The 16175-nt window shown below is 34.2% G+C and overlaps 1 protein-coding gene across 2 annotated transcripts in view; it reads right to left on the bottom strand.

Moving 5' to 3' along the window:
- Window positions 1-1729: 1729 nt before the first annotated feature.
- The window catches only part of Gprk1 (G protein-coupled receptor kinase 1), a 72044-nt gene continuing 57598 nt past the window's right edge, over window positions 1730-16175 (bottom strand). For both annotated transcript variants that reach the window (XM_076907401.1, XM_076907402.1), the window contains 11 exons: window positions 14397-14471; window positions 14254-14315; window positions 14120-14171; window positions 12257-12448; window positions 9602-9909; window positions 8190-8364; window positions 6056-6433; window positions 5307-5361; window positions 4148-4296; window positions 2967-3059; window positions 1730-1897 (listed from right to left, as the gene is read on the bottom strand). In XM_076907401.1, coding sequence (XP_076763516.1) covers window positions 1739-1897; window positions 2967-3059; window positions 4148-4296; window positions 5307-5361; window positions 6056-6433; window positions 8190-8364; window positions 9602-9909; window positions 12257-12448; window positions 14120-14171; window positions 14254-14315; window positions 14397-14471 — 1698 coding nt within the window. In that variant the 3' untranslated portion in view covers window positions 1730-1738. The remainder of the gene's footprint in view (window positions 1898-2966; window positions 3060-4147; window positions 4297-5306; window positions 5362-6055; window positions 6434-8189; window positions 8365-9601; window positions 9910-12256; window positions 12449-14119; window positions 14172-14253; window positions 14316-14396; window positions 14472-16175) is intronic.

The following is a 16175-nucleotide window of genomic DNA, read 5'->3' as shown; positions in this document are numbered from 1 at the left end:
CCAAGCTCTTATGAAGTAAGCTTTTATCAATCAGTTTCAACAATCCAAGCAAGTTCTCATCAACCAGCTTCAACTATCCAAGGTTTCATCGACCAACTTCAAAACAATCCAAGCTCTCATCAATTAGCTTCAGCGATTCAAGCTCTCATTGATTAACTTCAACAATTCAAACTCTCATTAATTAACTTCAACTATCCAGGCTCTCATCGACCAGCTTCAATAATTCAAGCTCTCATCAAGCAAGGTCTCATCGACCGGCTTCAAAGGTTCAAGCTCTCATTAATTAGCTCTAACAATCCAAGCAAGCTCTCATCAACCAGCTTTAACCATTCAAACAAGCTCTCATCAAGCAAGCTCTTCATCAATCAGCTACAACGATCCAAGCTCTCATTGAGTAAGCTCTCATTAATCAGTTTCAACGATCCAAGCAAGTTCTCATCAACCAGCTTCTACGATCCAAGCAAGCTCTCATCAATTAGTTTCAACCATCCAAATAAGTTCTTATCAAGCAAGCTTTCATCAACAAGGTTCAACGATCCAAGCTTTCATCGACCAGCTTCAACGATCCAAGCTCTCATGAATCAGCTTCAACGGTCCATTCAACTATTCAAACAAGCTCTTATCGACCAGCTTCAACGATCCAAGCTCTCATGAATCAGCTTCAACGATCCATTCAACTATTCAAACAAGCTCTTATCAACCAGCTTCAACTATCCAAACAAGCTCTGATCAAGCAAACTCTCATCAACCAGCTTCAACCATTCAAATAAGCATTCCTCAACCATCTTCAACAATCCAATCTCTCATCAACCACCCCCAGAATCTTCACCATTCGTCCCACTAAAAATATACTAATCATCCACACAAAGAACAGGGATCTAATCAGCCAGAAAAAAATACAAACAAGGTATCCACGTTCGTCGCAGAATTTTTATTGCCGGAGCTCACCGCCGGTATCCACTCGAGCGTACACAGTGTCTCCTATTACAATTAATCTCGGCTAGGTACCGACAATGTACAAACCGTCTCTCCCTTCTCTAACCCTTCTCTCTCTCTCTCTCTCCCTCTCAACGTGTAAATAAATAAACGTGTCGCCGTTCCTCACCGCGAACGGCCATAAAAAATCGTCTCCTGCGCTGGTAAATAAATTAAGTAAACGAGGCGAGCTTCTACAACCGCGCAGAGGAAGTTCTAATCAAGAGGCGGGGCCTCCAGGTATGCATGGTACTCTCGCAGTTAACGTAACAAATTAATACACTACCGATTCTGTGCTCTCAGGTGCGCCTTTGCTCCTCTTCTCTCTTCTCTCTCTCTCTCTCTCTCTCTCGTGTGGATTCGTTTTTCACGTGGATGTGTCGGATGGTTCAGTCGCTAGTTCCTACGCCAAATTGCACATATACCTAACGTACAAATATAACGACCTGACGAGGTCGTACGACCACTACTTCCTAGAGTCTCTATGCAGCGCGACGACGCTATCATCCGCTGCTTTTTGAAGGGAGGTTTTTTTATTTATTTTTCTTTTTTCTTTTTTTCTTTGGAGCTAAATCGAGACTTAGATACTTGTGGCACCGCGGTTACAGGAAGAGTCGTTCCACAGTCCGCTGGCTAGCTGGACCAAGCCGTCCTGGGTCTCTCTCGATGTCTCTGCGCCGAGTTCTCTTGGTATAAAAAAAGTTTTGCCGCTGTTGGGAGGCAGTGGGACTCTGGAGTACACGATCACGGTTTCAATGGTGGGTTAATTGCCGTTTGTGGACCGCTGCATCGATGGGATCACCGCGTCCCGCTCGGTGCCGTAGATCTTCCCGGCTTTCTTCGCCATGTTACCCAGCATGTCCATCGAGCACTTGTGCGCTGATCTTAACGACAACGCCCACTCCTTCAGACTGATCTCGTCCTGGAATTGATGAAGGATTTTCTTTTTTTTTCAATTTCTCTAGTTTGATCTTATTTTATTTGGGTCGAGTGGAGTTATTGGGTCTTTTTTTAAGCTCTTTTTAGGGGTGGGTTTGGGGTTTTGAGGATTCTGGGATGGTGGAGGATATTGTTGGAGCTGAGAGTTGGATTTTAATGAAATTTGGGAAATAGATGGTATATGGGATTTCTAAACTGTGGATTAAGTTTTAAAAAATATAATAAAATTTTTAACACACTGTAGGTGGGTAATAACATGAGTGAAATATGAAGAACATCCACTCTTTTAGAAAAATAGTAATATCTTCAAAACTAATAGTAGGATTTCTATGAAATTTGGGAAATAAATAGTATATAACACTTCAAAAGTATGGATTAAGTTTAAAAGAAAATAATACAATTTTTAACAAACTATGGGCGAATAATATAGCGTGAGAGAAATATGAAGAACGTTACACCCCTTTAGAAAACAATTAATATTTTCACAACTAATAGCAGAATTTCAATGAAATTTGGAAAATAGCTAGCATATAGTATTCCTAAATTATGGATAAAATAAAAAAAAAAAAATAATGAAAATTTTAAGACACTATGAAGAGGTAATAATGTGATTGAAATATGAAAAACGTTGCACCCCTTTAGAAAATAAATTATATCTTCACAACAAATAGCAGAATTTTGATGAAATTTAGAGATTATGTAGTTAATAGTATCTCTAAACTATGAATTAAATTTAAAAGAAAAAAATGAAACTTTTAACACATCATAGCGCAAGTCAAATACGAAGAATGTACACCCCTTTAGAAAAAGAGTAATATCTTCGCAACTAATAGTAAGATTTCAATGAAACTTAGAAAATAGGTAGCATGCAAATAAAAATCTTGAATATCTTTCATCGCAACTCTAACTCAAAGCGTATCCAAGTCGTTTCAAATGACAAAAGCACTTTTTAAATGTCCTCAGACCATTATCAAAGAAACTAATCGTCAGGTATTGTGTCTTAAGCCCAAACACACCAGATAAGTGTCTTAAACTCTATTATACTTGCTTACAGGATTTGTAAGTACTATCTTCGCGTCTCTCATACGAACAACGATGCACTGCTCTCCTTTAACATGCTGAAGATCCGCACTAACTTCTTCAACCTGAAACAAAACATACTTAAATTCATACAACTACCAAAACGATATTTTCTAATTATTTATCTAATATTTCAGAGTATACAGAAACTTTAACACTTTGACGAACAAATGACGTCTATAGCCGTCAGATCCTTATTTACGCAAATGACGGCTATAACCGCCAGGTATTGATTTACGCAAATGACGGTTATAGCCGTCGTGAATATTTTAACTTTGACGAACAAATGACGTCTATAGCCGTCAGCTCCTTATTTATGCAAATGACGGCTATAACCGTCAGCTCCTTATTTACGCAAATGACGGTTATAGCTGTCAGCTCCTTATTTACGCAAATGACGGTTATAGCCGTCAGTTCCTTATTTACGCAAATGACGGCTATAACCGTCAGGTGTTGATTTACGCAAATGACGGTTATAGCCGTCAGATCCTTATTTATGCAAATGACGGCTATAACCGTCAGGTCCTTATTTACGCAAATGACGGTTGTAGCCGTCGTGCACATTTTAATTAATAAAAAAAGAACAACGTTAGCACGAAGTGTACTAACGCGTACACTTGTTTAATTATCGAGTAACGCATCTGGAAAAAAAGTGATAGCACGCCAGACAGCAGATTAGTTGGTTTTTTTTCGCTTTGGAACATCTGAGTATCCAGAGACAAATGACTGCTATAACCGTCGAACCAAAAGTTCAGTCGATCTCAGTTCACGCAATGGAAAGATGATTCATTCTGCAAGTATTATTTTCACGAATTAAGTAAATACAATGAATTAGTAAAGCAAATGCTGTATAATCGTCGCGACGGTTATAGCCGTCATTTGCTTCTGGACAGAAAAAATGACGTGCTGAGCAAATGACGGTTATAGCCGTCGAAAGTTTTTTTTTTTTAGGAAAAACTGTGGCAAAATGTGACGATAATTTTCACTTCGAAACGTACAACTTACACCCCATTTCATCTGGCAGTCGTAAATAATCGAAAAAAAAAGAAAAATGTGTTTCTGAGGGCGATTTTAAAGTCAAAAATGTGCTTCTGAGGGCGATTTTAAAGTAAAAAATGTGCGTCGAAGTGTTGATAAACGAGCGTTCGTTTACCTGATCAAGAAAAACTAGCTCTGGCTTCGTCGTAGACTCTGGATGCAGCTCTAATCTGTTAGGGTAGAGCTTCGCGTAGCGAGTCTGCCACGCGCTTGCGAAAGGACCTCCTAATTTCTTAATGTAGCCATGTAAAATGCAGTCTGATCCTGTAAAACGAATAATAATGATGTAATTGATGGTTTGTTGGGTAATTTGTGGTTTTCAACATGTTGACTACTTGCTTTGGGTATACAGTATTTTTTTATTTGGTAATATCTGGTCATTTTCTTTTTTTTCTTGTCTATTTTCTAAGTCCTGAAATTTGAAGCTTGCAGAGTTGAAGCTCTGAGATTTTAAATTTTCAGCTCTGAAACTCTGAACTTTAAAGCGTTGAATGTTAAAGCTGAAGAGATCTTCTGTTTCGAGCTCTGAAACTCTGAGATCTGAAGTTCTAAGCTCTGAACTTCTAAAGCTTTGAACGTTAAAGCTCAAGAGATCCTTTGTTTCGAGCTCTGAAACTGTGAGATCTGAAGTTCTAAGCTCTGAAACTCTGAGATTTGGAGTTCTGAGCTCTGGAACTCTGAGATGTGAAGTTCTGAGTTTTAAAGCTTTGAGAGTTAAAGCTCTGAGCTTTAAGAGTTGAAACTCTGAGCTTAGAAAGTTGGATATCTTAGTTTTTAAGCTTTGAAAGTTGAAGTTCTGAGTTTTAAGCTTTGAGAGTTAAAGCTCTGAGCTTTAAGAGTTGAAACTCTGAGCTTAGAAAGTTGGATATCTTAGTTTTTAAGCTTTGAAAGTTGAAGTTCTGAGTTTTAAGCTTTGAGAGTTAAAACTCTGAACTTTAAGAGTTGAAACTCTGAGCTTTGATCCTTTCAGAGTTGAATCTCTTAATTTTTAAGCTTTGAATGTTGAAGCTGTAGAGATCTGAAGTTTTCAATTTTAAGCTTTGAGATTTAAAGCTCTGAGTTTTAAGAGTTGAAACTCTAAGCTTTAAGATTTGAAACTCTGAGCTTTGATGCTTTAAGAGTTAAAATTTTAAACTCTAAACCTCTAAAATCTAAATCTCTAAGCTTCAAACCTTTTCAATCAACAACCACCAATCTCACAACCTTCCAAAATTTCTCCTAAACCCACACGTCATCCAACGCACCCCCAACCAATCCCCAAAAACCATCCTCACCTTTCTCATCCGCATCAAACCGCTGCTTCTGCTTCGCCTTCTTCTTATTCTCCAACTATAACAAACAAACAAGATATACCCAACTAAAACGCTGCCTAATCACAAAAACTTAGCCCTTCGCACTCCTTTTTTTCTTGAAATGGCACAACAAAATCAAATCAAAATATCGTAAAATTACTAAGATAATATCTATTATCGAATATATATTATATACAAGAAAGTCAGCAGGTTTTGTGTCAGACGAGAACATGAGAGTCCATCCACATCTTCTGCAAACAGTAGATTAGACAATAAACTCCATATTTCCAATGCGTGACCAAAAAACAGGACTGCGTTGTGTCTTCTAACAAGAAAACACTTGGTAGCAGGCGTCAAACAACTTATTATTGCCAAACCTGCACTAATCAGCCTGCGACGCACATTGCAGAGTGTCTAAAAATCATAAACAACAAAATATTGCTCTTTTTTAAGTCCAATATCGCCAAACCTGCACTAATCAGCCTGCGACGCACATTGCAGAGTGTCTCAAAATCATAAACAAGAAAATATTGCTCTTTTTGCAAATCTCCTTTCGCCATTTCAGCCAATTCATGTAAGTCCAATATCATTGTAATACGTTACATAATTCCAAAAATTATAATAAATACTAGGAGAGCCTGTAAATGATCATTTTTGCAGTAAACTGGCGCTGAGTAGTCCAACGTCAAGAATTATTTGGAGTGCGAAGGGTGAACGACACCATTAATTACCCTGTCTGTCTCGTTATTGATTGTCTCGAACACAGTCTCAGCGACTTCAGCCTGCCATCTCTCAGAAATGGTCAGAGGGAAGTTTTTGTACAGATCTTGGTCAGCGTCCGTCAGCTTGATGCCCTTGGTGTCCTCCTCGTCGAAGGAACCAATGTCGAACGCGTCTGCTGCGTTCACTTCTCCGCGTGGAGGAATCAGAGGTGGCGTGTATTTCTGAAGGTACACTTGCTGCCAGTCGATGCCACTGAAAAATGGGTGCTCTTTCAGCTCGTCTGCGCCTCCACCACGGCAGCCAAGTCTGTTGTTGATGTCTCGCTGGAGAAGACCCTCCAGCAAGGAGCGCAGCTCTCTTGAGAATGTTTCTGGTAGCTCCACGTTCTGGAAATTGCATTTGCTGGGTTTCAGTTTGCGTTTGGTTGGTAATGTGTTTATCGTCAGGTGGTTTTTGGAGGACTTTTGTGTCAGAAAAGTTGACTGGGTGGTAATTAAGCGAGCTATACATTTTAATGGGTTTCTTACAAATTTTGGAGATGGTAAAGAAAAATTTATAATATAATAATTAATAATTAAGGAAGCAACAAATTTTAATGGGATTCTTAGAAATTTTGGAGATTGTAAAGAAGAAAAATTGTATTGGAAAGCGCAACTGGACAATAATTAAAGAAGCAACAAATTTGAATGCGTTTCTTGCAGATTTTGGAGTTTGTATATTTTTATATGTTGCAAACTTTCTAAATCTGAAGAAGAGAAATTGTATTGAATAATAATTAAGGAAGCAACAAATCTTAATGTATTTTGTTATAAATTTGGAGATTGTACATTTCCATATGATTGTAAATACAGTTTAGCTTGAAAAATTTAAAGAAGAGAACAAATGTCAGCGTACTTCTCACAAAGTTTGGAAAACTACATTTCTACATGAAAACACAGTTAAAAAACTTTAAAGATCTAAAAAAAGAAAACTTATATTGGATAATATAACTTAAGGAAGCAACAAATATTAATCTACTTCTCAGAAAAGTTGGAAAACGTACATTTCTACATGCGTAACTTTAAGAATTGAATCTTTGAGCATTGAAGCTTTGAAGCTTTGAGAGTTGAAGTTCTGAAATCCAAAACTTTAAGAGCTGAATCTTTGAACTTTGAAGTTTCCAGAGTTGAAGCTCTAAGATCTGAAGTTCTGAGTTTTGAAGCTTTAAAGGTTGAAGCTCTGCAGCACATAATCGTGGTTCATCCACACAACTATCGCAGAATGTTACAGCTTTTATAGTACAATTTCTTGCCGATTGGGAACTACAATTTTTCACATTCTTTTCGTAACAAATTTTGCAGCTCCTTATCGAAACACGAGGAGTACAGTTAAAAAAAATTGACCATCATCGCCACGTGGGGCGTATGAACACCACAATAAAAAGTACACATCAGCAATTAGTATTAAGATGCCCATAATTGACTGCATAATGGATTTTTCAAAAATTTTTCATTTTACAAAGATAGTACCAAAAGTTAAATATTCGAGTTGAGTTGTTTAAGTTCAATCTTTCTAAGTGTAAGATTTCTAAGCTTAAATTTTCTAAGCAAAAGGTTTTTAAGCTTAAGTTTTCTAATCCTAAATTATCTAAGCTTAAGTTTTCTAAGCTCAACGTTCCTAAACTTAATTTTTCAAAGCTTAAACTTCCTAAGCATAAGATTTCTAAGTTTAAATTTTCCAAGTTTAAGTCTTCTGAGTTGAAGGTTCCTAAACTTAATTTTTCAAAGCTTAGCTTTCTAAGCATAGGATTTCTAAGCTTAAGTTTTATAAACTCAATTTTTCAAAGCTTAAGCTTCCTAAGCAAAAGGTTTCTAAGCTTAAGATTTTTGAACTCAAGGTTTCTAAGCTTAAGTTTTCTGAGCTCAAGGTTCCTAAACTTAAATATTTAAAGCTTAAGCTTTCTAAATACAAGGTTTTTAAACTTAAGTTGCATAACTTCAATCTTTCTAAGCATAAGGTTTCTTAAGCTATACTTATAATACTACCAAACTACTTTGGTAGTACCAAATGGCTTGAATGAAAAGTCTCATTGTTCATGGCAGGAAACATACGAAAACATTGCAGAGCAAATGCCAAAGGGTGTATACGATTGTGCTGATGTACCTTAGTTAGAGTCATATGGTCTATCTCATGTTTGTCCTTGGTTTTGTGTTGTCTGAAGGGACTGTGACCCTTTAGCAATTTGTGGAGCATGCAGCCCAACGAGAACCAGTCTGCGCTTGAGTCGTAGGTGACTCCTTTGGAGAGGACCTCTGGTGCCATGTATCCATGCGTTCCTCTGTAATTCAGATGCTTTATGTTAAGAATCGTTTGCACTGCTTATTTGCAAAGTATGAGGAGAAAAGCTAAAGTTTTTCATATATGAAATGAATCTTGTATATTAGGATGAGATCGTTCAGGTGGGATTGTTCAGGTTTTAATTGACCAAAAAGCGGGTAGTACATAGCTTTGAAAGGTGAAGATCTGAGGTTCGAAGCTTTTAGAGTTGGAGATTTGCGCTTCGATGTTCTTAACTTCGAAGCTCTGAAAAATTGAAGCTTCGAGAGTTGGATCTCTGAACTTTGAAGCTCTGAGAGTTAAAGTTCTGAGCATTGAAACTTTGAGAGATGGATCGACATAGCTTTGAAAGGTGAAGATCTGAGGTTCGAAGCTTTTAGAGTTGGAGATGTGCGCTTCGATGTTCTGAACTTCGAAGCTCTGAAAAATTAAAGCTTCGAGAGTTAAAGCCCTGAACTTTGAAACTTTGAGAGTTGGATCTCTGAACTTTGGAGCTCTGAGAGTTAAAGCGTTGAAATTTAAAGCTCAGTGCTTTGATACTCTCAACTATGAAGCTCTGAATTTTAAAACTTTGAGAGTCGAACCTTTGCGAATTAAATCTCTGAGCTTCGAAAGTTAAATCTCTAAGCTTTAAACCTTTCAGCTCCAAATTATCTCAGTATATATATATGCGTAAAGCTCTAAACTTTAAAACTCTGAGAGTTCAAGCTTTAAGCTTTAACGCTCTCAACTATGAAGCTCTAAATTTTAAAACTTTGAGAGTCGAACCTTTGCGAATTAAATCTCTGTACTTCGAAAGTTAAAACTCTAAGCTTTAAACCTTTCAGCTCCAAATTATCTCAGTATATATATATGCGTAAAGCTCTAAACTTTGAAACTCTGAGAGTTCAAGCTTTGAGCTTTGACGCTCTCAACTATGAAGCTCTGAATTTTAAAACTTTGAGAGTCGAACCTTTGCGAATCAAATCTCTGAGCTTCGAAAGTTAAAACTCTAAGCTTTAAACCTTTCAGCTCCAAATTATCTCAGTATATATATATGCGTAAAGCTCTAAACTTTGAAACTCTGAGAGTTCAAGCTTTAAGCTTCGACACTCTCAACTATGAAGCTCTGAATTTTAAAACTTTGAGAGTCGAACCTTTGCGAATCAAATCTCTGAGCTTTGAAAGTTAAAACTCTGAGCTTTAAAAACCTTTCAGCTCCAAAACACAGAAGCTCCAACATCTAGACTATTACTTACACGCTTGCGTGTGGTTTCTTCTTGGAGAAATCGCAAGCCAGCCCCAGGTCAGATATTCTAACGTGACCATGCTCGTCCAGCAGAATATTCGCTGGCTTCAGGTCCCTGTAGACGATGTACCTACGGTGCATGTGCTCTAACCCGAGTATCACCTCAGCGGCGTAGAATTTCATCTCTCTTTCGTTGAACACTCCGTGCTGGCTCAGGTGGTAGTGGAGATCGCCTCCGTTCATCAGGTCCAGAATGAAACAGAGCTTGTCCGGCGTTTGGAAGGCGTACGTCATGCATACTATGAACGGACAGTCCACCTGGAATGATCGTTACGATTAAACACTTTTGTCTATCAAATTAAATTAAATTACTCTCCGCCTTTTATCGTACTTTCTGTATTTCTGTTTTAAATGTGGTTTTAGCAGTACTTGTGTATATAAATGGTTGTCACTATACTTTAAAATTAAATGAATTATAAATATATATAAATAATACATATGAATTAAAATTAAATAAATGTGTAATATAAAATTAAATAAAATATATATATTTATAATTTATTTAATTTTAAAGTGTAGTACTGATCATTTATATATAATAATATTATGCATAGTAATGGTTATTTTAGGTTAGGTTAGGTTAAGTTATTTTTTATTTCTGAAAAATTAAATAAAATATACTTATTTATGCACGCATTCATTTTGAAGTGTAGTACTGATCATTCATATATAATAACATTATAAGTAATAATAGTTAGGTTAGGTTAGGTTAGGTTATCTTTCATTTTAGATAATTAATACATAATAACAAAAATAAACAAGTACATATACTTTCTTTTGTTATTATGTGTTATATTATTATCGAAAGTGAAAGGTAAGTTAACCTAACCTAACTTAACTGAACCTAACCTATAATTCAGCTTAACCCAATCTAACCATTATTAGCGATAATTTGATTTCTCTACTTTACATATTCTGCATTTACTAATTTAAGTAACTAATTGAACCTGAATTGATCGTTTAAGATAACCTAACCTAACAATTATTATTAGCTGTAATCTGACTTAATATGTAAAAAATGAAATTAAACATATTTGTTTTAGGTATAGAAGGTTCTTTTTGGCTTCATATTATCTGTTTATCAGTTTCACCAATTAATATAACCTAAATTGATCGTTTCGAATAACCTAACCTAACTTAACCTAACCTAACCTAACCTAACCAAATCAACCCAGTATTAGTTATAATTTGATTTAACATATAAAAAACACAGCAATACATACTTGTTTTACGTAGAAAATGTCAGAAATGAAGAATAAGATAACCTAACCTAACCTAATTTAACCTAACCTAACCTAACCTAACCTAACCAAATCAAACCAGTATTAGTTATAATTTGATTTAACATATAAAAAACACAGCAATACATGCTTGTTTTACGTAGAAAATGTCAGAAATGAAGAATAAGATAACCTAACCTAACAATTATTAGCTACAATTTGATTTAATATATAAAAAATACAGCTATATATATTTATTTTACATACAAAAGTTTATTTCTGCTTTATATTGTTTCTTTATTAATTTACTAAACTAACCTAACCTAAATTGACCCTTTAACATAACCTAACTTAACCATTATTAGCCACGATTGATTCAACCACGGTCAATCTAGGTTAGGTTAGTTTGTTAAATTGGTAAATTACGACAATGCGAAACAGAGAAATCAAATTATGGTTAAGTTAGTTACTTAAATTAGTAAATGAGCAATTTAAAACAGAGAAATCAAATTATGTCTAGGTTAGGTTAGGTTAGGATGAGTTAGTTAAATTAGTAAAAGTCGAAGCTCTGAGAGTTAAAGCGCTAAGCTTTGAAATTTGTAAGGTTGAATCCCTAAACTTTAAAGCTCTGAGTTTCGAAGCTTTGAGAGTTAAAGGTCTGAGAGTTAAAACTCTGAACTCTGAAACTTTGAGAGTTGGTTCTCTGAGCTTTGATGCTCTTAACTTCGAAGCTTTGAAAGTTAATGCTTTGAAAGTTAAAGCTCTAAACTTTGATGCTCTCAACTGTGAAACTCTCAGCTTTAAAACTTTGGGAGTTGAAGCTTTGCGATTTAAGTCTCTGAGCGTTGAAACTTTGAGAGCTGAAGCTTCCAAAGTTGGATCTCTGAGCTTCGATGCTCTGAACTTTGAAGCTCTGAGAGTTAATGCTTTCAGAGTTAAAGCTCTGAGCTTTAAAACTTTGAGCGTTGGATCTCTGAACTTTGAATCTCTGAATTTTTAAGCTTCGAGAGTCAAAGCTTTAAGATTTAAAGCTCTCAGCTTTGATGTTCTGAACTTTGAAGCTCTGAAAGTTAATGCTTTAAGAGTTAAAGCTCTGAGAGCTGAAGCTTTGAGCTTTGAAACTTTGAGCTTTGAAACTTTGAGAATTGGATCTCCGAGCTTTAATATTCTAAACTTTGAAGAAGCTGACGATACTTCCTCTTTCACGATCCTTTCTCTAAAGCTCCACAAATTACAGAAACTTTGCTCCGCACTTTATGATAAAACTTCAATTCCTCGCTTGGCAATCTTATTAGTCATCGTCGAATAAAAACAAAGATTCCTGATGAAAACAGTTACATAATTTGTCGATTAGAGAAGTAGAAAATAATTCTGCTAATACTTACTCCGGTACTAACAGCTGACAACATTATCCTCTCATTCAGCGCTAGCGTTTCACCTTGCTTCATCTTTATCCGCTTCTTGTCCAGGCACTTCATCGCGTACATCTTCCCCGTGTCTGCCTTCCTGCATCCGTACACCTCTCCGAAACCACCTCTGCCTATTATTCGATGTACACTGAAGTCGTTCATCGTCAACTGAAACAGCAGAGATCATCCAAGAAACTTTAAACGCCTCGACAAAATTATATTTCTTTTTTTTTATGTAGTACTTGCTTGCGTACAGACACTGTAAAACTGCAGCACACCTTTATTTTCATATGATATTAATGTAACGAGTCTCTTTTTCTTCGATTCTTACTTTATACTTGTACGATGTATAATTTTTAACGCATTATGAGACTCGTTGGGTGTTAATATCTTTTATGAATAGTCGTGTTGATCGATGGAGCAAGTGTTAATAGCTTTTATGCGTAACGGAGGATTAACAGTGCTCGCTTTTCTATTTTTATGAGTAGTTTGTTTCGTATAACTGTTTGTAAGTAATAAAAAGGAAGTTTGACTGGGCGTTTGGAAAGATATTAGGGTAAATGATATTGTGACATGAAAAAGTGGATAATAGAGGGTTTGTAAATGTTAGTACGCTTTTCTGTTACTAGATGAACTCTTAAAGTTTTGAGAAATTGAGCATTACTTTTTTGGTCCATGTTGTATGTTAAACAAAGTGATAAAAAATTGATTTAAAAATTTCATTTTTCTTTTAAACTTAATCTATGGTTTTGAGATACTATATTCTAGCTATTCTACAAGTTTCATTGGAATTCTCCTATTAGTTTTAAAGATATTAATCGTTTTCCTTAAATTTCTCTAATACTGTTGCGAACCCATAATGTATTAAAAATTTCATTGTTTCTTTCTAAACTTAAACCATAGTTTAAAAGTACTATATTCTAGTTATCTTACAAGTTTCATTGGAATCCTGCTGTTAGTTTTGAAGATATTAATTATTTTCTAAAGGGAACATTCCTCAAATTTCACTGACCCTGTTGCCAGTCCATAATGTATTAAAAATTTCATCTTTTTTTTTTAAACTTAAACTATAGTTTAAAAATACTATATTCTAGCTATCTTACAAGTTTCATTGGAATTCTGCTTTTAATTTTGAAGATATTAACTTTTTTCTAAAGTGTACACATTCCTCAAATTTCACTGACGCTGTTGCCAGCCCATAATGTATTAAAAGTTTCATTGTTTCCTTTTAAACTTAAACCATAGTTTAGAAATACTATATTCTAGCTATCTTACAAGTTTCATTAGAATTCCACTATTAGTTTTAAAGATATTAATTATTTTCTAAAGTGTACACATTCCTCAAATTTCACTCACGCTATTAACAAGTTCTTTTTCCTTTTACTCTTTCATTATAACTTGTACAACATAATTTAATGTCAGCAGTCATCCCTCAGTTTATAAAAAAGACAAAAAAATCTTTGTACAGAACCTTTTCATTCAGGAAAATCATAATCTCAAAGAATTCAGCATGCAAACTTCTCATCTGTATTATTTTACATTTTCCTTGGAAAAACGAAGATTTCTTCGCTAATTCTTCAAAAAATATCCAGAGTACTGCTCTACGATGAATTTAAATACCAATTCTTTCAAAAAATTGTAGTTCTTTCCAGTAGAAGCTGCGTATAAGCACTGCGCACCTTCAGCAGCCCATATCTCCACTCGATATTAACAAAACCAGTTTGTTTTTCTTCTAAAGTTGATTTATACTTGTACGATAAGAATACAAAAGGTAGAACGATTATTTAAGCCACCGTAAATATAAAAAATGAGATTAGAACAGTCTCTCGACTTACTCACCTGCATATTTAACTCCAAATTCTTCCATTGACAGAAACGTGTATACTTCTCGCTGAAAATACAGAAGAATAGAAATTGTTAGCGATTATACGAGCAGAGATTTCTGTTTCTTTGGTTAATCGGCTGAGACGTACCTCTCGAGAAACTTCTTGAACGGTTCTCCTCTTAAGTGATTAAAAATCTCTTCGATATACGGCTAGAAAGATGGAACCAGTTTCGAATAATGCACGATATTTATCTATAGCTAAGTCTGTATAGAAGACTAGAAGGAACAAACCTCAAACAGATTAACGGGGACCTCGTTTTTTACGAGGTATCTATGAACATGGGCCACTGCTTCTTCAGAATATTCCTGGAACAGAAAATTGTGATTTATATAGAGAACGAAGATCATCATAGGTTTATTATTATTTTAGAATATTATTTTTATTTTAGAGTATTCAAGAAACACAGTTTATCTGATATAACCTAAAATATATGGAAAAATGTTTCATATGCCATTTTTAGAGTATTTGAAAGACTTAGTTTATCTGACATAACCTAAAATTCATGAAAAGAAATTTAAGATGTTATTTAGGATATTTGAAACACGTAGTTCATCTGACATAACCTAAAATACATGGAAAGAATATTCGAAAGACATGGTCTATCTAACCTAACCTAAAATTTATAAAAAGAAAATTAATATATTACTTAAAATATTCGAAAAAAAAGTTTGTCTAACCTAACCTAACCTAACCTAAAATTCATAGAAAGATGTTTAATTTGTTGTTTAGAATGTTCAAAAAACATGGTTTATGTGACATAACCTAAAATACATGGAAAAAATATTCGAAAGAAATAGGTTATCTAACCTAACCTAAAATTCATAACAAGAAGTTTAACATGATATTTTTAGAATATTTGAAAGATACAGTTTTTATCTAACCTAACCTAAAATTCATTTCTTCATGTTATTTACAATATTCGAAATACATAATTTATCTAACCTAACCTAAAATTCATGAAAAGAAATTTAACGTGCTATTTTTAAAATATTCGAAAGATATAGTTTACCTAACCTAACCTCAAATATATGAAAAGAAGATTACTTTGCTGCTTAGAAAATTCGAAAGATATAGTTTATCCAACCTAACCTCAAATATACGAAAAGAAGTTTATTGTACTACTTAGAAAACTTTAAAGATATAGTTTATTTAACCTAACCTCAAATATATGAAAAGAAGTTTTAATATGCTATTTGAAATATTTCGAAAGATATGGTTACCTAACCTAACCTAAAATTCATGAAAAGAAATTTAACGTGCTATTTTTAGAATATTCGAAAGACAGTTCGTCTAACCTAACCTAAAATACATTGAAAGAAGCTTTACAAGCCATTTAAAACGTTCGAAAGACATAATTTATCTAACCTAACCTAAAATTCATAAAATGAAGTTTAACATGCTATTTAGAATATTCATTTAAAGACATATGTCTTTACATGTATTTTAGGTTAGGTGATATAAACTATATCTTTTGAATATTTTAAATAACATCTTGAACATCTTTTCATGTAGTTTAGGTTAGGTTATATAAACTATATCTCTTGAATATTTTAAATAACATCTTGAACATCTTTTCATGTATTTTAGGTTAGGTTAGACAAACTATATTTTTCAAATATTCTAAAGGTTAGGTTAGATTATTTCGAAATATACAGACACTTGCAACGCGTTACTTTCAACAACAAAAACGATGACAAAAGGTATTGGACCAAAATGGATAAAATCTAATTTAATAAAATGTTTGTACATTCTAAAAAAAAAAAAACAGAAAATATTCATTTTCAGCAAAAAAAGAAAAAACAAAATGATTTTCCAAACAGCTGAATATAATTGTTAAATTGAAAAATAGTTTAACCTACAAAGGATGAAGTATAAAAATTAAAAAAAAAACGAAACGAGCCCAATAAATAAAAATAAAATAATAGTAAATAAAAATAATAGTAAAATTGAAAAATAATTTAAGCTACAAAGAATGATGTAGAAAAATTAAAAAAAAAAAAAGAAAAAAG

The sequence above is a fragment of the Xylocopa sonorina genome, chromosome 16 (genome assembly GCF_050948175.1).
Source record: "Xylocopa sonorina isolate GNS202 chromosome 16, iyXylSono1_principal, whole genome shotgun sequence".
NCBI classification, from domain to species: Eukaryota; Metazoa; Arthropoda; class Insecta; order Hymenoptera; family Apidae; genus Xylocopa; species Xylocopa sonorina.
The sequence above is the reverse complement of the archived record's forward strand: the minus strand, read 5'-3'. Positions and strand labels throughout refer to the sequence as shown.